Source organism: Lissotriton helveticus, chromosome 6 (genome assembly GCF_964261635.1).
Source record: "Lissotriton helveticus chromosome 6, aLisHel1.1, whole genome shotgun sequence".
NCBI lineage: Eukaryota > Metazoa > Chordata > Amphibia > Caudata > Salamandridae > Lissotriton > Lissotriton helveticus.
Genome location: NC_136067.1, coordinates 1,698,598,304 through 1,698,620,526, shown reverse-complemented (window position 1 = coordinate 1,698,620,526; position 22,223 = coordinate 1,698,598,304). Strand labels below are relative to the sequence as shown.

General features: G+C 45.7%; 1 protein-coding gene across 4 annotated transcripts in view; it reads left to right on the top strand.

Annotated features, from left to right (window-relative positions):
• The window catches only part of TASP1 (taspase 1), a 723,830-nt gene that overhangs the window by 362,800 nt on the left and 338,807 nt on the right, over positions 1-22,223 (top strand). For all 4 annotated transcript variants that reach the window (XM_078649553.1, XM_078649555.1, XM_078649554.1 and 1 more), the window contains one exon: positions 7,055-7,161. In XM_078649553.1, coding sequence (XP_078505679.1) covers positions 7,055-7,161 — 107 coding nt within the window. The remainder of the gene's footprint in view (positions 1-7,054; positions 7,162-22,223) is intronic.

The window sequence follows — 22,223 nt, the reverse complement described above, 5'->3', positions numbered from 1 at the left end:
AATAGAAACTGAAAACAGGAAAGCCTAATTATAGCATAGGTTTTGAACAGACCTTGGGACCATTGAACAGGGATTAAATCTAAGTCTAATAATAAGTGTATATATATGATAGGCTATGGGGTTTTCTTGAAGATCTGGTAGTTGATCTTCCACTTATATATTTTCTGAGAGAATTATATAAAGATGCAGGGGCGAGAGTCCGGTTCGGAAAAGAGGGTGAATGTACTGCTAAGTACCCAATCAGAAAAGGAGTGAGACAGGGTTGCGTGCTCGCTCCTTTTTTTTTTTACTTTATAGAGCAATAGCATTGGCCAGTTTTTAACAGAACATTCTCAGGATCTGCTGAGTATTAATAATAGTCCAGTACCAGTTTTATTATACGCAGATGATGCGGTTTTAATGGCAAGAACCACCCTAGGGCTACAAAGAATTGCATCTAGTTTCACTTCTTTTATGGAATCCAGAGGTTTGTGTGTAAATACTACCAAAACCTATTTTATGAAGTATGGGAAGAAGAGAGCTAAGTGTTGCGACGTTTTTATTAATAATGTAAAAATTGAAAGCACAAACAGGTTTTCGTATTTAGGGATCAACTTTGATAATAAGGGGTCTTGGCTCCCTGCAGTTCTTGCTAGGAAACTGTCGTTTTCAAGAGCCACAGGTTCTGTGAGAAATTTTGCAAGAAAGTGAGGTTGCAGACCTCTCCCCGAATTATTGCTTATATATAAATCTAAGTGCCTATTGACAGCCCTGTATGGTGCAGGAATTTGGGTCTTTACGGACGTACAGCAATTACAAGTGACCGAAAATGTATTCCTAAGATATTTGCTAGCTGTTCCAAGTTCCACTGCAAATTATATCTGTCATTCTGAACTTGGCTTACCATTTGTATCAGACCTGCTCAGAGTTGAACCCATTCTGCTATGGCACAAGGTCTGGGTAACAACTGAGACAAGTTTCAATTGGGACATCATTAAGGACTGTTTAAGACTTGACGAGGCATCTCGTATCCCTTGGTTTAGATATATCAAGCAACTAATGAGTGATATGGGGCACTCGGAATACTTTGAGAGACCAGACAGTATGGGATCTATTCTGAGAAAGGTTTTGAAAGCAGAATGTCTAGCTCATTTACAATCGAAAAGATGGCTCAGTGAGAGTGTAAAATCCACTGTTATGGAGAATCAGCTGATACTAGCATGCCCTGGCATTCAACCATATCTGGTCCAAGTACAAGGAAGTTATGATCGCATGTTACTGACTCGCTTTCGCTTGGGAATTTTTCATAGATTTACTAGCTTTTCAGTTTTAAATGATTGCTGTAGGAATCTGGATCCTTGCCCATGTGATGATGTCAAGTCAATCCACGCTCCATATTCTTTTATTTTGCATGTTTTATTCCAATCCCGGAAAAAGACTCATATTACCCATTGTAAAAAGCTTGGGTTTAAGACAATGTCGTGTGGCTTTTTTGATTATACAAACTCTGGATAACGAAATGATTTTATCGCATGTAGCTCTTTTAAAAAAAACTTTATTAAGTTTAGGAAATCTGTGTGTATCTGAAACTCTGATTTAGGACCAGGCAGATCTGATGTATTTTAAGGTTATGTGTTTCTGACCATGTGTTTTTATTGTAAGTGTGTACTGTATTTGTGCTTTTATGTTTTAATTTTAGATCGAATAAAGCTATTTTTGATTTGATTTAATTTGACTATTTGACATATTTCTGATCTCGTAGACTTCTGTAATGAGATGTTACTCAGCATAATTCTATGTGTCTGCTGATTTATGACTAAGAATACATTTCCAGTCTGATTTGCAAAAGCGTTCTGCTTGCGCTTTGATCTCTCTAAATCAGAACTCTTTATAGGTTTCTGAACTGAAACATCTAATTATTATAATTATTAGTTAACATAGGGATTTTCCTTTATGGAACACACTTGTATTATTACTGTATTGTCTGTGATCTTGGTGAATATCCTGTTATATTTTATAATCAACTATCGATTGATGGATTATATTACCTTCTAATGCTGAAATTTTGAGATTAATGTCTTATAAATAAATGTATGAAAACCTAACAGATTTGACCATAAAACCCATTAACTCACTCTAACTCTATTAACTCAATAATACGTTTTTAATGATATATTGTTTATTTAGATGATTGCTCCTCTTTTCTCATCATCGACCATTAACGGTCCATATGACCAGTGGTGGGGGTTATTTAAAGATTACACTCCAAGACTCCAAGACTGAGATACTGAGGGGAGAGGAGTTGGCCTAATGGCTAGGGCGGTCGACCTCGAATCTGGGGAACTGGGTTCAAGTCTCGGCAACAACGCTGAACATCCTGTGAATCTGGGCAAATCACTTAATCTCCCCGTGCCTAACAAAACAAGCATTTACAATGCAATAGGTCTCGCAGCATTAAAGTTTGAGTTACTGCATTGTAAATGACAATGCTTTGCATAAATTTTTTTTAAATTTGCAATTGGTATATAAACATTGTTTGTGAATGGTTAGCTGTTGCTTATGCTAAGCAAAGTTGGCAGTAATATAGAGTGCTAGTCTTGCTTGTTATAAGCATGCTGATTTAAAGTGCTCTGATACCTGCGGGTAAAGTTTGTGCTATATAAAAGTGAAAACTAATAAATACATTTAAAAAAGCCTACCTGTACCATGTCTGTTCTTATTCTTTGATGCCACATATCTTTGGGTCCCTGTATTTATTAACTGCACCCGGCTGTGGGAAACCTCCAACGTGTTGCGGGGCAGACACTGGCAATGTAGCCACTGTCCTGTGGCTGCACCGCGGGGTAACAGTGTAGGGGCAGGAATGCAGGCAGTTGGTAGTGCTGTTCCATAGCAGTGTAGTTCTCTGTGTATGCTGGGCATGGGGTTTGCTATTGGCGGACAAGAAGTGGTGAGGAGGTGCCGGTTCGGTATGCCTACTTCCTGATCTTGGGCAGGCGACAGTTACAAAACAAGGACTATAGGTTCAAAGTGCGTGTTTATGCACCGATTGCAGGTTTTAAAAACAAATTAATAAAAGGCATTGTCATTTACAATGCCACTAGCTCAAACTTTAATGCTGCGAGACCTATTGCATTGTAAATATTTGTTGTCTTCAGCGAGGAGCTCGGTCTGTCTTCAGGGAGATGAAGAGCTCTGTCTGTCTTTCAGAACACATGAGCTCCTTCTGTCTTCAGCAAGGAGCTCTGTCTGTCTTCAGAACACTATGAGCTATGTCTGTCTGTACTGAGGAGCCTCTGTCTGTCCCCGGGTATCACAGGGTAATGTCATAATCAGTCAGAGGGTCAGACACAGAGGATAATGCCATAATGCCTGTAGTTGTCGCGGGGGGAGGAGGGGAGGGGGGTTGGGGAGGGGCAAGGGTCAGTGACAGCCGCCTCGCCTATCATTTCTAAGCAGCTGTCACACACCGAGAGCAGGACACAAATCAAGAGGCTTTGAGTCAAAGACTTGGAGCGCTTCCTACATAACCGAGGGCAGGACGAGAGAGGTGGGGGGTTGACAGACGGACAGAAGTAGAGAGACCGGCATACGAGGAGAGAAGGGGTATCTTGAGGGAGAGAAGAAAGAAGGGACAGAGTGGGGGAAGAATCAGAGGAGCGAGAAAGGTGTATATATATGAGAGGGAGAGAGAACTGAACCAGTGCTTCCTGCTGTATGTATGCTGTGGTGGGTGAAAGCAAAATTTTACTGACAATTTAATTGACCAATGGATGAAACGGGCTAATCAAAAGCTCCCCTGTATGTATTTAATGAATGGATTTTTGAGGGAAAACAATAATTTGGCAAGACAACTAAAGCTCTCTCATGTGCCAGACCCAAAAAGCCCAGCGTTACCCTCAGGATGCTTGCCATTAATCTGCCAAGGCCCCTTACTGACATTTCGCCACAGCGCCCAGCCTTCTTGTTTTACTCATCCGAGGCCGGAGGTGCTCGAAGAAAGTGCATTCTGCAGATTCAGGCCTGGAAAGAGCTTTCCAAGCAGTTATATAAACTACACTGGGCGGAAGAGCGTAGTCATGACACGAGAAACAGGAGAAAATCAATGCCAATTTCAGTATTTCTTCCGTCCTTCTCTAGCTCCAATTCGTGTTTCTGCAGTAAACTGGCTGCTATGGTTATGCGAGCTTCACTGAATCAAATATAAATGGTGCATAACAGCTGAGCTTGCACCAAAAGTGCAGAGGGCTTATTACAGCAGAACACACATGCGCGCGGGCACACGCACACGCGCACACCCTGCTTCCCTGTAGACAGACAGACGTGGGCAGAGTGCTTGGTTCGGACAACCATTATCTGCTGCGAAATGTAATTATACCCATCAAGTGCACCTGCTGATTCATCTTTCCCGTCCATCTCCAGCTTTCTATGAGCTGGACGCACCTTCACCCTTTATTCACCGCTCTGCGTATCAAGCATTTCTGGGAATGGCATTGTTCTATTTTGTAGCGCCTCCTTGTCCAGCCTCTGGGGGGTGGGTGGAGGTCTGTGCAGCCCCAGCCGTTCCAGGATGCCTCTCTTCACTGCCTCCAGCTGTATCCGCTTCTCCCCCAGGGGCCGCAGCTCCACCGCAGTCAGGAGGGCGAGGAGGACCAGGCAGGCCTTGGAGTAGTGCCTAGCGCCCTGGCCTGAGCGCTGCATGGTGCGCTGCGATGCAGGACTCCCTGAGCGAGGCGCTTGGCACGTCAGTCTCAGCGCCCCGGGAATGAATGAAAGCCTCCATTCTTGGCCTTATATTGAGCTAAACTTTGGTTCGCCACCCGCCCACGCACACACACGTGCAGACGTCACTCACGGTGTGAAGAAGAAGAAAAACAATATCAGGGCAGCGGCGGTCCTCCCTCCCAGCCTGGCTGCTCCCCGGCATTGGTGAACCGTGCGCGGTGCTGTTTTTAAACAAGCCCGTCAGAGGTCCGTGAACTCTGCTGCTTCCGTCCTTTGGCTCTGCAATAACGGCGTGGTCTGCGGCTCACGCACTGGCTCGCGAAAGTGAAAGCGTGCTCGTCATCGCAGAGGAAACGTAAAAGTCACGTGAACTGTTCACGAGGCGCGCGTCGTGATCTGATTCTGCCACTACGGTAGAAGTTCACGCGCGCAACCTCTCCAATTGACAACGATGCGCGTGTGGCCATCTCTTGTCTCCACTCGTTGTCGGCTGAGCCGACGACTATAGTTCTCGCAGCGAGAATGCGCTTCGCGCTTTCGCCAGCGAGACCTAAAAATGAATGTGTCCTCATGTAACGCAGCTAGTGCTATGCAAAGTACTCTGATACCCGATACCTTAGGGTCATTGTTCGTGCTATATAAAACTCTGGAAAAAAAAGATACAGGAATCCCCCCCACCCCCTCACGGGTAAATTACATGTCTGCCTTCGTCTGAATTGCACCTTTCACTTTATCAGGTTCTATCCTGGCTAATGAAAGTCATAGAATAGGGATGAGGCGTATGCTTTGCCGTATTCGTGTAACACACCTATGTGCCTGAAGCATATATTTTGAGCATCAACAAATTGCTTTTGCACAATGGATTGCTCCTGTCGCTCATTTTGTGAATCTGGGCAAGGTCAGAATGCACATTGTTGCTAATATCTGCATGCTTGCAGGTAGAAAACATTGTCGTTTCCCGATATTATTTTCAAGCCTTTAATATTTTAAATTCTTAGGGTAGAATCTGTTCCCCTGAACCTTTGTCTTGTCGCTGACTAATGGAGAGTAGAGTGAACCTTTGATTTGCCACCCATTCTGTACCTATTGTTTCTCCAAGAGTCAGGCTTTGGACATGTTTAGGCATGTCGTTTAATTATAGACGTAATGTTCGGCGCATTCAACGCGTTTAACAGAAGCATAGGGAAAACAGCTGGTAGTTTGCGACTACTACTTAAAGTGTCTCTTTCATATCTTGGTTAAGGCATTTTCCTCTTTATTGTCTAATATTAAAGACATTCCAGTAACTAATTTCAGTTCTCTTTATCCACACATAAAGGTAATTTTCTAGATAGCTTACCAGTACTTGATGACTTATGCCACTGTACATCAATAAACGTCTGCTATACATATTTAGTTGTAAGGAGAAGCAACAGTGACAAAACAGAAAATTAATTGAAAAGTATGTGGGTCAGGTACAAGGACTGAAATGGTGCAGAGTAGACCCACAAAGTTAAGGTCACATGGCCATACTTTGTCCTGATGAGAGCCTGGAGCAATAAGAGAATCGACACATATCTATGTTTTGTGTTTTGGTGGGAATGACTTCTATACGTGTCATCGTAGTGTTTTCAGAAGGAGGTCTCGATGACGTAGCTTACCATCTCAGCACATACCTGTTTGAGCAACCTCTGTACTTGTTATCCAGACCTTCATCTTACTGAGGTATTCCATGTTATTTCCTCGACTCTCAGACTGGTTTCCGTGCTGATGCTGCATGGAGGTGTGGGGTTTGTGAGGAAAGCTAGACTGTTAAAATGAAGATTTGTTTTCAGTGATTTTATGGCAGTATTTTAAAGACCATGATCATCAACTATCCTTGAGGAACCCAGCACTATCCCCCTGTCAGCTCGCAATGAATTTGGGAAGTCTTTTTTGCTGGGCTTTGTCTGTAAGAAATAAGAATGTCTGTGGGAGGTTATCTTTCTATCGACTTGTTTGTCGTATCAGTTGTTGTATACCAAGTTCCAGAATGATCGGTAGTACTGAAAAAGTTACTTTCTGCCAGCAAACTGAGTGGCAGTCATTGCTGCAGATGTCTTTACAGTAGAGTAGTCTCTGTTTTTGAAACTAGTTCATCACGACTTGCATACTATGATTGGGCTTACTGTGTGTGGTAGCAGGATCAGACTTGCTATTACAACCTTTGCATGTTAGTTTAACTAAGTTGTTGTTTTTCATGTTTGAAATTAACAACCCAGTTGATATGAAGAATTAAGAACATTTTGTCCCTTCAATCACCAATACATTTTTACCTGTAATTGTTGCAGAAATATAGAAAGCAAACGCACTTCTTTCTTATATTTTACAGAGTTAAGCGTGGCAGCTTTTAAGAGGAATAAGAGAAAGCTTGAACTTGCAGAGCGAGTGGAAACCGACCTCATTCAGTTAAAAAAAAGAAGACAATCATGCGAAAAGGTCAGTAGATAAGTTCTTTGAAACTAAATTCTATAAAAGCACTCCTACAGACAGGCACCCAGCTGCTTGAATAAAAGAGATGGAACCTGCAATAGTCCAGTAAATGGTGACACTGGACGTTTACCTTTCTGTAACTCGGTAGGATTCCACCCTTCTGTAGTAGGGGATCTCTGTGTATAGTCATAATCTAGTGAATAGTCCCGCCCATGTGCGTGGACCCCGGAGCAATCAAAAATAATCTCTTAAAGTGTCGAAACAATGCAGAACTGCACAGACACTTAAGAGAGAATTTAAAGACAGATAATGCAGCCTATAAAAGGCTACACTGTCCAGTAATTCAACTAGAAATTCCACCACAAAATCCACAAAACCGCAAAGCCTGTACAGATTTTCCCTTGCTTTAACAGCAAACACCCTCTGGAATGATAGAGAGGGGAACCTGGACAGACAAGCCCCATAGGCTGCCATTATGTGGCTCAGAACAGGATACTGTGCCTTTAAGAGAACCTTCCAGAACTTCACAGTATCCCAGAATGCACTGCAGGTCCCATTTAGTTTCAGTTCTTTTTGAAGGCGTAACACGCCAGACCTGTAGCATTCCGTACATGAATAATTCTCCACTGGGGAGGAGGGCGGGCGCTTATGACTATAACAGAGATACCCCTACTACAGAACTGGAGTTATAGGATAGAAACTACTCCTTCTGTAGTAGGGGATCTCTGTGTATAGTCATAATCTAGTGAATAGAATGGCAAGCCCATCCCCACACCAAAGCGGCGGTGGAGAACGAGAAATAACACCACTATTGTGCGAACAGATTTCGCAGCGAAGCCTGCCCAACCTGAGCATATGCCCTGGCATCAGTGTCCAGACAGTAATGCTTAGCAAAGGTATGGACCGACTTCCAAGTGGCCGCCTTGCAGATTCCTGCAATGGGAACATTACGAAGCAAAGCCGTCGTGGCAGCTTTGCCCCTGGTGGAATGAGCCTTAGGTTTGCCCCCTAAGGTCTTATTAGCCTTTTGGTAACACAATTGTATGCAGGACACAATCCACCTCGAGATGGACTGTTTAGAGGTAGCAAGACCCGTCCTGACTGAACCATAATTGATAAACAATTGGTCTGACCTACGAATATCTTTGGTTTTATCCAGATAAAATTTCAACACCCTCCGAACATCCAGGGAATGTAAAGACCTTTCCGCTGGAGATGAAGGATTCTGAAAAAACGTAGGCAAAGTTATAGTCTGGTTGACATGAAAATCGGAAATAACCTTGGGAAGAAATTTAGGGTGAGTACGCATAACAACCTTAGCAGCATGAAATACAGTATAAGGTTCTTGGCAACACAACGCCTGAATTTCACTCACCCTGCGGGCCGATGTAATGGCCACGAGGAACGCCGCCTTCCAGGACAGGTGCTGCAACGAAGCCTTATGAATAGGTTCAAAAGGCTCCTTCATCAATCTGGACAGCACCACATTCAATTCCCATGAAGGCGAAGGAAGCCTGACAGGAGGGAATACTTTCTTCAAGCCTTCCAAAAAATCTTTGATCACAGGGATCTGGAAGAAGGAAGTCTGTGAAGGGCATTTCCTGTAGGCTCTCTACAATACTTACGAAATGGGCTCACATTCCCTGTATTCTTGGTGGAGGATTTAATTGCGTCCTTGACCCGTAACTTGACCGCTCACATCCGCCACTTCCAGCTTCCCCTGTAATTACATCTGCAACTCATCTCACTCAATGGCTACAGTATTGGTCCTTTGTGGACTTTTGGAGATCGCTCCATCCTGACATTAGGGTCTTCTCCTATTATTACTCTCTGTATAATTTAAATGTCCGTCTTGATCGGATTCGCTGTGACCCATCCACTAGGCTACTAGCATCAGGTGCGGAGTACTTAGGGAGGACCTTCTCGGACCATAACCCCTTGCAACTAAAGTTGGAGTGGGGAGCTGAACGACCACCGGTCCCCACCTGGAGGCGAAGCAGGGTGCGCTAACAGAGGCTCAGGCAAGCACGACCAGCTTATTGAGCAACTATGCTGTCTAGATTTCCTTTTGTATAAAGCTAAAATGCAAGCGTTTGGTGAAAAATCAGGCCACCTCTTAACCTGTCTGCAACGTTGCGCCACTCCAACTTTATTGATTACCATGGTCTGATCTTCCCAGGGACAGCTAACCTCGGATCAGGCAGACATCCATAAGACATTCACCGCGCATTACCAAGCCCTCTATGACCCACCACTTGTGAACCACCACAATGCCTTACAGTCCTTCCTCCGTGACCCTCACAGTGGTGTCTCCATTGGGCAGGGACGAGCGTAATGCCCTCTCACTTTGCAGGAAATTAAATGGGCCATTAGGGGGGCAGCAACCAACAAAAGCCCTGGACTTGATGGTTTCCTCATTTAAGTTTATAAAACGTATGAAAACTAACTGGCTCCCAAACTGCTTGAATTATACCAAGACTCCCAGTTAAGAAGTCACCTCCCGCTTACGCTGCGTGAATCCTTGTTAGTTTCTCTCCCAAAACTGGACAAGGACCTGCTGGAATTCACCTCTTATTGACCGTTATAGATGTTGGGATCTTACTACAAGATCCTGAGCAAGGTCATAGTGGGCAGGCTTTATTAATATATTTTGTGATTATTACACTCCGATCAGAAACAGCTTTGTAGGTGGGCGATCCACTACCTTAAACATCCGCTGCCTGCATAGAGTGATGGCGCTCTCTACAGTCCGGTAGCTATATACTGCGTGCGTGGTGCTGGACTTGGACTAGCTTTTGACATGGTAGACTGGGTGTAGCAAGCTGGGTTTCTGTTGCAGTAACCCCCCCCCCACACACACTTTTTGCCAGACTACTGATGCACTTTGACTTGATGTGCCCTGGGTCCCTGCCAATCAAGTTCCCAGGGCCTGTGTTCTTTCCTAAAACTGTACCTTGTACCCCCAATTGGCACTTCTCTGACCACATGCCAGTCCCTTAAAAAGCACCTAGGGCACTGTGTCCAGGGAAGGCCTTTAAGGGCTGCACCACTTAATGTACCACCCTTAAAGGCCCTGTACCTTTACACACACACACACTGCCAATGTAGGCTGCGCGCTTTGGTGCAGAACAAAGGGAAGAGTCGACATGGCACACATCCCTGTGTGCCATGCCTACAACCCACTGCCCTGGCCTAGGTCAGCCACCCCTCTAGCTGGGTGCACTATACTAGTGGTGAGGGTAGAGTGGAAGAGCCCTCTACCCCTACAGTGTCTAGACCAATGTTTAGACATTGTAAGTGCAGTAATGCCATTAAGAGTATATGGTGCTGGGAGTTTGTCAGTACGAACTCCACAGCACCATAATGGCTTTACTGAAAACTGGGAAGTTTGGTATCACACTTCTCAGCACATTAAACCCACACTGATGCCAGTGTGGGATTTAATGAAAAATGCACTCAGAGGGCATCTTAAAAATTCCCCCTGAAAAACAACCAGCCTCTGATGGGTTCCCTGACTGGTACAAACCAGCCTGCCACCACGAGACATGTTACTGGAATCCTGGGGAGGGAGCCTTCACTCCCTGAACCCAGACACAAAGCCTTTACTGGGCGGAGGTCGTTACACCTGCTCCAGGCCAGGAAGAGCCATCTGTGGCAGGGGAGCTTCAAAGGCCTTGCTGACTTTGTAATGCAACCCCCAGCATCCCCTGCTATCAGGAGCAGGCCCCCTTCCTGTCTCCTCTCCTTTTCAGCGAGAAGACAGGCAGGAAAAATTAGCACATCCCAGAAGGTGTACTCACCTCTGCCAACCCCACCCAGCCCTGAACCAAGAACACAGATTCCTGCAACCTACAAAGAAGGACAAAAGAAGACGCCCAGCAGAGGAGACTACAGAGAACAACTGACTTGGCCCTAGCCCTTCCAGCCCGTCTGCAGTTTTCAGAGTTCCTGCGTCAGAAGTCGCCTTGTCCTGCAGTCTGTGACCTCCAGAACCCTGGGAGGACTGACTGCCTTCAACAAAGACCGGATCTCCTGTGAACAGCAGCTCTGTTCAAAAGCAACTCCCAAGACAAACTCTGAGCCTGCTGAGGACAAAGAAAGCCGACGCCTGGGACCACCACTGCACCCAACGCCTACGGCCCGAGTCCGAGTGGCTCACTGATCCCAGCAAGGTCCCCCAGCACTCCATAGTCCGAGTCCACTGTGGGTTGACCCCTTCAGGACTCCGCAACGTCACCTGCAGCCTCTGCACGGAGAACTCCCAAACTGCGAGTAGCCCAGTAAGGTGAAATCCGACCTCAAAAGACACCACTGCATCCAGACGCCCTGCACCCTGGAGAAATGAACCTGAGGTGCACCTACGTCCCGCGCCCTCCAACTTAACTGCCCAGCTGTTGGTTTCTCTCAGAAGTATTCCTATAGGATGTAACTGAGAGCAATGAAAGGTCTTGAGTTGGGGAAGTTAGAGTTCGGTTGCTATAATTACAAACTGTAAGACTCATGTCGATTGTACAATGCGTGCCCTGACTGGGGAATACCGGATGGTTCTGTCTATCGTTACCATGTGCTCGACATATTTATCTACGATTGTACTGATCTAACATGGAGAAGTGGCGAGCCGGCCTCAGGGTTGTAGGCTCATGCTGTGTATTCTGCTTTATGTTAATAAAGGTCTTACGCAAAAAAAAAAAAAAAAGTATTCCTGAACCGAGCCTGCAGCGAAAATCCAAAACCGGCAACTCCCTTTGAAACCAACCGGGCACCTGACGCCAAAACAGAACCCTGCAACGCTGTTTTGTGTGCTAAACCGGATTCCCCTTTCCCCTGAGCCTAGCACCAGTAGCTTTACTCCCACAACCCTGTGGCCTGCTCGTGAGCAGCCACCAACGGAGGCCCCTATCCCTCATTGGATTACATTGGGCCTCACCACTCTGCACCTGGCCGCCCTAGTGCTGCTCAGGGTGCTTTGAGAGTGCATCCTTGACTCTGGGGGAACCCTTGTTCTAACCCCTGACAAACTTGTACTTACCTGTAAACCGATAACTCAGTTTCCTTCCATAGGATTGCATTGATTACTTTTTCCTAAAACATTTTTAAGTGGGGAGTTGGTTTTGTAAAGTAATCAAATGTAATATAACAGTAATTTCCACTGTATTGAAAGCATTTACAAACCTGTAACAAAGTCATTTTCATTCACGTTGCTTGTATTGTTCAACCTGCCTTGAAAAGTACCATTTATACTTACCTGTACCAGGTGTGCTTGGTTCTAGAAAAGAAATATAACAAAATAATATTTTTATACAAATTAAGATGGTCTGAGTTCAGTCTTTGAGTGTGTGACATCATTTGCTGATTGAGTGTGTACAACAATGCTTAACACCACCCTCTGATAAAGCCTTACTGCTCACCCACTGTACCACAAATGGAGTGTAAGGTGCTATCTACTTTTACCTCTACCTACCTTTTGGGCTCCACTGGACTCTTTGTACACAATACTTCATTTTGGTATAGTATATACAGAACCAGCTTCCTACACTGGGGTATCTGTTTTCGACACTAACAGCCTTTGGTAAACAGGGTCGACTGCGAGGTCTAATCAGACTATTGTACACTGAGCCCACAGCATGGGTAAAAATTGGCCAACGCATTTCCCCTTTCTTCCCAGTAAGCAGAGGGACGTGGTAAGGGTGCCCGTTATCCCAATTGCTTTTCGTCTTTGCAATGGAACCACTGGCGCAAAGACTTCGGCACCAGGGCCAGGCATGGGGTATTCCATTTCGTGGTGAAATGGATGTTTTCTTGAGGTACGCAGATGATGTCCTAATATATATGCAATATCTGGGAGGGTGAAGCCGGTATTCAAGCCATATTGCAGGAGCTCGATGCTGCTTCTGGGTTCGGGGTAAATTGGGTGAAGTCTTACTATTTCCCTTACATCCAGACAATCCCAGGTAGTATTTTCTAGCGGATTCTCAGCCCTTGCACTGGGATCCTCACACCTTTCGCTATTTGGGGATAAATATTTATCATGCAGTGAAAACCACATAGACGGTAATCTTACTTGGGCCACAACATCTTTACACCCCAGATGGCATTCTGGAGCACCTTACCACTTGCAGTGCAGGGCAGAGATTCTTTATCTAAGATGGTAATGCGTCTCCATCTTCTTTACTATTTTCATAATCTCCCAATCCATATTCCTAAATCCACATTCCACACATTACACTCTGCACTGGGGAGCTTCATTTAGAATAAGGGGAGGCGGCGACTTGCATTTTGTAAATTGCAACCACCGGTAGAGAAGTGGGGGCTTGGAGCCCGGAACTTTAGCCATTATTATTTGACAGCACAGTTGCAATGGCCTGCATGTTGGCTGGCAAGCCGACTCACTGAAGAACTCTGCTTTCCTGTGCCTGCTCGTGCGCAGAGGTTGCTCCAACAGACTGTCCTATCCCAGGTCAAACTCCCCTCTAGCACAAATGGGCTTTTAAGGATAGCGTATAGTATCATTCATCGTAGTCTGTGGCTTATGACAAGGGGGCCCAATACTCGCCTGAGATTACCCTGATTTTCATTGCTCCCTTTGGTGATACGCTGAGCAGGACAAGGCTAGAGACTTGGTAGGAGGCTGGAGTCAACATGCTTGGTACATTATTCCAAGAATGAGTACTCATGCCCTATGATAGTTTACAAGAAGAGTATGGGCTCCCAGCAGACCCTTTTCTGGCTTATGGCAGTTTGCTGGCTGCATTGGAGAACTTGTGGGGCATCACAGAAACAGAACCTGACCACCTCAATGTACAAACATTATACATAATGGACAGTGGGTGCAAGCTCATCACCTCGTTTGTTCACGCTCTAGCATATACCACACATGATCCACTTGCAGCGATGCTGGGAGGGGTATGGTGCAAGAGACCTAATGTAAAAAGTATAGGAGACAGCGATCCACTATCCCAGGAAAGTGTCCTGGAACACTAAGTTCCAATATATTCAGCATAATAATATCTAAAGGCTTACCTTACCCCAGCGACACTTCATTGCATGTTTGGGTCCTCCTCAAAATGCCCCCGATGTCAACAGTTATGGGCCGATATGGGGCACTTGTTTCGGAGCTGCCCGGCTGCCGTGGCACTCTGGGAAGTGGTTTCTGCAGCACTAACTGAACTGAATGGTTGTACTGGGGTATGTACCTTTAGAAGGTTTCTTGCTAGGACTATTCAAACATCCGAAAGCGTCTAAGTATATGAATTGATTCATTGATTTGGCATTATTGATCACACGTAGACTCATAGCCATGTATTGGAAAGGCAAGAAGAAGCTTGTGTGCTAGAGAAGAACCCTATACCAGCAGACTGGGAAGTTCTCTTAGCGAACTTATAAACCTATAGCGAGGGTCAGTTGGATTAATTCTATTACTCACCTTACCAATAAATACATTTCCTTAAGTGCCTGGGGGACCATGGCCTGTTACTCTCCAGCATAATGCTGTTGATGCACCTTTGCTTATGTTACTCTATTGTCTTTTTTTGTTGTAGTTTACCTTTACTGGCTACTCTTCACAAGCTGATGTCTTTTTGCTCCCTGCCTGGGTGATACTGTGAAATAATTTGATATTTTCTGACATTGTGGATACCATGATAAAACCCCAACTGAATTGTTGTAGATTTGGACTGAAATGGATTCTAGCTACTGTTTATATATGCCCTGAGCAGAAGAAGTAATGTTACCTGTTCTCACACGTTTGGTTATGTCAGTTCATGATAAGAATCAAGTCTTCCTCTGACTTTGTACGATGTCATAACATCCCTGTTTACGTGGTGCGTATCCTCATACTGTCACTGTACTATGTCAGTGTGTTACATCGAAAGATGTTACTGTGTAAATGCAATATACACGGTTACAAAAAAAACTTCTTTAAAGTGCCCTCTCCGCTGACCTGTCCTATGTGGAAGGGACAGTCTGCCACACCAGTGTGTGTTCCCACTCCTGCCCTCAGGAATGTCGGCAATAAATATCTCTAGTCTGGGTGTTGCAATCCTCACCTCCTGTAGTCTTTACAGGCCCTGGGCTTCCAAAATGGAGCCCACAGGAGTCCATGTTATGTACCGTGCAAGGGCAAACATTCGTCCCGGCATGCATACACAAGTATTGAACACTGTCTGGTGCTACACACAATCTCCATGCAGGCCAAGTTTAATTTAAGTACACAGCAGTGGAACTTAACATGAGGGACCATTCCTGTGACACAGGTAAAAAGGTTTGTTCACACTAGTGATCACTACTTAGTAGGAACTGGTATGCTGCAGCCACTTGTCACCTAACTCCTAGCAAGGGGTGTAGCCCTCTAACACTGTGAGGGTAGCGTTTGCAGTTCCACTGCTGCTCTTAACACATTACCATAAGACATTCCTAGGTCAATGCACACATGCGCGATCTGTGTTCACCCAATTAAGTCAAATCAGTACCAGGAATCCAGATATCCATGTAGCTGGGTACCCGGGCAGGGGCGCATGTTCGTCACCATGCAGGGAACTTTTCTCTCCCAATGAGCATAGGGGCCCTTTTTTCAAAGAGTTTAGTTTTTAGGCTGCCTTTATCGCACAAAGTTTAGTTTACTTCCAAAGAAGACTGTATTGAGATTTAGAAATGTTATCTTTAAAACCTAATTCTGCTATTCTTTCTGAGAGCAGTTTTTACCACATATGGTCCATCAACAGAAAATTTCAGCAGAAACGTTTAAGGCTGGTGTGTAGACTGGATCCTATTACCAACATCACGTCTTACTTAACATGTAGGGTTTGTTTTTAGTTTTTGGTTAGTATCAAAATACATGCTGGTGTTACTAGGGTGGGGCTTCACATTTTCAGTTTTTTTGTGTGTGTCAATTTTCAGTGCACCACACTTTGGTGCATAGTGACATAAGCACAACACATAGATCCTCATTTAGGGAATGTTCTTTGTCTGTGTTTAGCTAGGGATAGGTTGTCATATTACTTTTGTTGGGGCATCGGGGCTATCAGGGGCTACTATCCTCAGCTGTGGGTGCTGGGATATTTTGCCTCGGATTTCCTGGGTCCATCCTACTATGGTTCTGCAAACGTGGCCAAGTCAAGCCCTGTCAGCACTTGACTCTCAGGTAACGATGGTGAACAGTAATTAACGTCTCGAGGAGGTTAGTGTGGAGGCTGAACAAGCTCAGCACTCCACAGATACCCAGCAGCATAATAACTTGTTTGTCCAGCCCAGTGCATAACTTTGTAAAAAAATAAGTACTTTATTATACTATAGAACTACCACACACTCCAAAAGCTCAGGTCCTTAGAGTCTCTGGTGCAGGGGTTGTCTGATAGAATATCAAAGCTAAAAATATTGTGTGGACAGAATATTGTGTCAAAAATATCAAAGACCAAAATATGGAAAAGGTATGTTCAGATAGTCAAGTATAGATTTACTATTCTTTACTCCACATCTGCATACGTTAAGGATATATATATTGTCAATGTACATATATGTGGAGTTAAGTATAGTAAAACGTTGCTTACCCATAGAAACTGTCCTTCTCAACATTTTTGTCCTCGATGTTCCTTTAGGGGAGGGTACCCTCTTTTCCCCCCTCCCCACCCCTCACTATCTTTTAGCGTTAGAGTACCCTGATGTGGTTCTCAGGCATAGTACAGGGCCCCTGCCACTCCTTAGCCAGTACTATGCACTATATCGCTGTTATCTCGTCAATTGCGAGTGTATTGTAGGCCAGGAACTAGACCTTCGTATGATTCAGTCCGTGCCTTTCTCTCAAGTTGTAAAGAGGCACCAGCTGCTCCTGTCCTGGGAACTGGTGTGGGGCCACCCAGCAGAGTCCTGAGGCAGTGGCAGGAGTACAGCTATCTTCGGTTCAACAGCCCTCTTCCGGGTACTCAGTGATTCGGCAGAAGGTTGGGTCCTGAGGGTCTCTGAAGAGCCTCCTTCACTTGGTCTGCAGCTCAGCTGGGCAGACCTCAAAGGGTTTAGACTGTGATGAAGTCTACTTTCAGTCTTGCTACAGAGTGGCAACGGTTGGGCTGCTTCTAGGCACTTCACAGTTAAGGGGCGCTAACATAGTCAGATCAAGCACACTTATGGTCAGTCTTTTGGGCAGCCATGCAGTCATTTGGGCACACAGTGGTGAGGTGCCTGGAGGCAGCAGCTTTACTTGACATAGTCCACACGGGCACATGTTGGGCAAGTGCCGCAGAGATAGCCGTTACAAAGTCCATTCTGGTTTACTTGGGCTGTGCCACAGCTTGCAGAAGTCTTTTCCCCAGGAAATGCAGACCATTCGGGTACAATCAGGGCAAAAGCCACTGCTACAAAAGTAGAGCCTGTTTCAGGTACTCTTAGGGGAATGCCATGGACTAAGCATGCAGATTTAGATGGGGGGATCTGCTCAGCCTCACCTCTGGGAAGCTGGGTGCCTGCAGGCACCAGGTCTGGTTGTGCAGCAGTCCTCTGGGTACTCTGTGGAGCACCCCTACTTGGTCAGTGAAAAAGTGGAACCATATATGGGTCAACTGCTCCCACTCCTAAACCGGTACAGCAGACCGCCCATTTGTATTATCTGTCTGCACATTCAGAACCGGTTGGGGTTAGTTCCCCTTTTAAGTTTCCTTACACGGTCTTCCAGACCCATCCTATGTATAGAGTGATGCTCCTCAAAGCAGGATAGTATCCGGTTTGGAGCATCAACAACAGAGAAACGATGAGGGGGTAGCAGTCTGCACATGGCTACCAACAGCTACCCCAACATTGATTAGGAAGAGTAACAAAATACTAGCCTCTTCTAAAGGATTCTTCACACTTTGAACTACAGGAACTGCAGTCCCACCCTTCACCTCCATCATCTACCAAATGGCAGTATTCAGGAAGACTAATCTGCAGCCCTCTGCAGCAAAATCACCCTATTCAATTGTTAAGGGAAATCATTTCTCCTCTTTTCCCACTTCCGTGTCTAAGTCCCCCTTCCTCCAGTATCAGGAATGCCAACAATACACTTCTGTCATCTCGAAAAGTAACCACACCTTGATCTTGTGCACATGAAGAGGCCAAGACTTCCAAAATGGAACCCACAGACCTTCACTCTGGTTCACTGAGTGTAACATGCAGACCACACAGATATATACAACCACACATGTGCTAGGATGTTAGTGCAATGATAGCTTGTAGCAGCTGAGCTTTACACGAGTGGGTGGGTAGACCACCAGTCCTGTGACCCTGTATGACTTTTCGCTGATACCTTTCCTGCCCGAGTTCTCAAGAAGATCAGCATCAACCGAGTGCAAGTCATCCTACTGGCTCCAGATTAGGCATGGAGAGAATTGGTTCGCATCTGTCCTCCAATCAATCTAAGTCCTATTTTTGGTGGATACTTCTAACAACATATTCCTCACCTTTAGAATACTCCCAGGTGCCAACCTAGATCTGGAGAAATTTTCCAGCAATGCCCCTACATACTGGTAGGATGCACCATGTGGTTCCCTGAATGACTCCGTACCAACCGGAAATGACAAAGTGGAACCGCATGCTTCTCCTGATGTCAGTTCCTTTCTTTCCATGCCCCTTGATGCGGATCCATGGCTCTTCTCTAACCTTTGTCAATTTTTTGACAACTTCTAATTCCTACTACAACAGTGATGAAGGGACATTTCCCCACCAAAGACAGCAGGATTCAAATAGTGTCAAGACTGCAGGAAGCAGATGCCAGTCACAGACACACAATACGTGCTTGTAGTATGTGGGCTCCGTTCGACCGGCCACGCCCTCGCGGCCGTCCCCCGCATCCGAAGAGTCACCACAGGAGGAAGGTCCTTCTCCTACCTCGCCGCCAAGACCTGGAATTCCCTCCCGACCCACCTCCGCCTGACCCAGGACCACCTCGCCTTCAGGAAGCAGCTCAAGACCTGGCTGTTCGAGCAGTAACGGACCCCCCCTCCCCAAGCGCCTTGAGACCCTCCGGGTGAGTAGCGCGCTATACAAATGCTTTGATTGATTGGCTCCAGTCACCACTCAAAGTGACGTTATAAGTGTGCCCTTATGCACCCAAAGATGATCCATGGGCAAGAGATGAAGCTGAACAAAAGAGGATGTCATGGTCGAAATAAAAGTCCCGCTTCAATTAGCTGTGACTGAGACAAGTGGCCGCTAACAAAGCCGTTCCCGCGAAAGGTCCAGTTCCTTGTCAAAGTCGTATGATAAGTCCAAGTCAGTGAAATGTCATAAGAGCAAGAAAGAAAAGTTGGACTGCGCTCTATCCTGCTACTTAAAGTCTGACGAGAAGGTGCAAGGGCCTCAAGCAGAAGATCATAGCCATCCAGGGTCACCCAAATCTGACCAAATCCTGCAATTGGGCCGGGCACACCCCAAATTTCCTGGGCTGTTGTTGACTCCGCAACAAATAGAGGCTTTCAAAGAAGCCATGGTACTTATTTTTAATGCTCTTCCACCCCCCCTGTGATACACCTTCGGGCCCCATGGAACTTCAACATTAGTACCACAGTCCATGGGTTCCTTCTGTTCCACCAACACCAGACTAAGATTCAGTTCTAATGTTGGTCTCTGACCCTGAACCAGCATTAGCCTACTTAAGGCCTATGTTGCACTATGAAATCACAAAGGCAGAATCAGTTATTATGAAGCCAGACGCCAATCTGAAGCCTCTACCGCAACACCATTATTACCATAGGTCATAGGCTCTATTTGGATCTGATGATGATGAAGAGGCAGATAATTTCCTCTCCCCACCCCTCATGATTGTGGTCTAGGCACCTGCTGTGAGATGGAAGTAGACTGACCCCCTGTACCATGAATGGATGAAAGTGCTTCTTGTTCAGTAGTGGTTGAAGGGGAGGTGAAGACTTGCCCACTATTGAAACAAAGGTGAATTTGATAACTCAGAATCTTCAACCTGGGCCAGTTTCATCTGAGCCACTGTTACCATTCAGTGAAGCACTTACTGACATCGTGATGGCTACCTGGGCAAAACTATCTTCTAGCCCTCTTGGTAGTCAACATGTGGCTGGCAACATAGGCTGGCCCTTGGTGACTTGGATTTCCTGAATAAAAAAAACATCATACAACCACTGAAACCCACTGGGGTGGTTTATTGTCAATAAAGTTTCACAAAGTGTTCAAAGCCTGATAAAATGTCGTAAAGCAAACTCATATATGATGAAAATAATAGTAATGTTTACTGGACACACCACATGGCGTTGAGTTGAGCTGCACAGTTAGTGGCACCAGAAGCATTTAGCGGGTGCGCCGCATGCGATGATGCGTGCTCTGGGCGTGCCGCACTAGTATCAATGTCTGTTGCCTACTTGACTGCGTCATCTGCAATCGCGATATGATCTGAATTGTGAGCCCTGCTGTCCCCAGTGTACATCGAAGGCAGTAGTCTGTACAGACATAACTCTGCGATGCTGTGCCGCTGGGTTCCCAGGGGGCCTGTGTCGAGGAGGTTGGTGGTCACGGCGGCGATCTCGTAGCAGGGTGAGGCCGATGCTCTGGCAGAAGCGTTGGCCTTCCCAGAAGTGAACCACCCCCAGAGCATCGGCCTATTTATTCACACTCCTACGCTGGAGTGGCATAAGTTGGGCCAGCCCACTCCGCTTCTGCTTACAGGGGGGACAACACAGCTACATGACAGAGATCTTCCCCACTGCCTGAGGTAACATGGTTGCATCCACTGTCCACAACACTACAAGCACCAGCAGTATATGTACACATGGAGAGGTCTGTGCTCTGTATAGTGAGTTCTGTCCAGCACATCACCGCTACACTTGGCATTGTGTGTATTGTTATTGATGGGAGACACATACTTGGTTCCCACCTCACCCAACATTCAGCTATTGTGTGGCGGAGGGGCCATGCTGTTTTGGGAAGGTATGCTGTCCTGTTCTGCGCTGCCTCAGTGGTAGTAAGAGGGTGGGTCCGCAGGGGGTGGTCCTGGGGGAGGTGGCGGTGGGTGTTGTGGCATTCTTGGGTGTCGGACCGGCATGATCAGTAGCTCTATTACATGTGTTGATCTTCAGATGTGGCTCTGGACTGGGCTCCCATTCATACTGTAGGTAGTCGCCCTGCCTTAAACCAGTAAAAGGCAGATGTTAAATTCTTACTGCTAACGCGGCTTATCGCCTGTTTTTGGATCCCATCGCAGATTTGTCTGGTCGTTGAAAATATCGGGAAGTGGTGTTTTCGTGTGTTTTTTGCACAGGAACACCTACTCTGCATATCATTAGCGTTAGATGTAGCTCTCATTCGTGGCAATGTTTTTTGCGGAAGCTATTGCTGGAAAACTGGCGATATCGGCAGTTTTCACCAGGTTGGGAATGGGATAATTCTTTCGCCACTTTTACTACGCTAAAGTGCCGATAACTCAGCGATAAGTCCTTGAGAATACGCCCATTGTTTTTTTGTTTTTTTCCGGCCGGATTTGTGCACTCAGCCTCTTTAAAAAAAAAAAAAGTCATAATTTTATGGCCCTGGGGGTTTTTGTGGGATCCCCTGAGCAGACCTAGGGGGTCAGGGTGTTTGTACCCTGCCCACTTTTCTTGTTTTTTCATCTTTTTTCTTGTGAATCGCATGTACCTACAACAAAGTCCTAATAAACACAAGGGCTCGTTTTAGAGTCACCATATAACCCAACAGTGTGGACTTATAGCCGAGTTATCAGCACTTTAGCGCAGCAAAAGTGGCGAAAGAATTATCGCCCCATTCTCAAGTTGGGCACACTGCCACATTGCCCACAGGCTGACGGTCCCAACACAGCGGACAATCAACATCCTTGTGGATCGAAATAACTGTAGATCGTCCTGGAAATCCCAAAACTCCGTATTCAGAAACCTGTTGGATAAATGAAGACAATTGTCAAGCATTAGTATGGTCACAAACATAATATGGTACAATATATTGCACTTGGACAAACCAGAATGCTTACAGGTATGATCAGTCCTGCACAAAATGACCGTAACAGAAGTTTGTGTGGTCGTAACCTTCGTAGGAAAGAAAAGAAACATTACAACCACACAAACTTC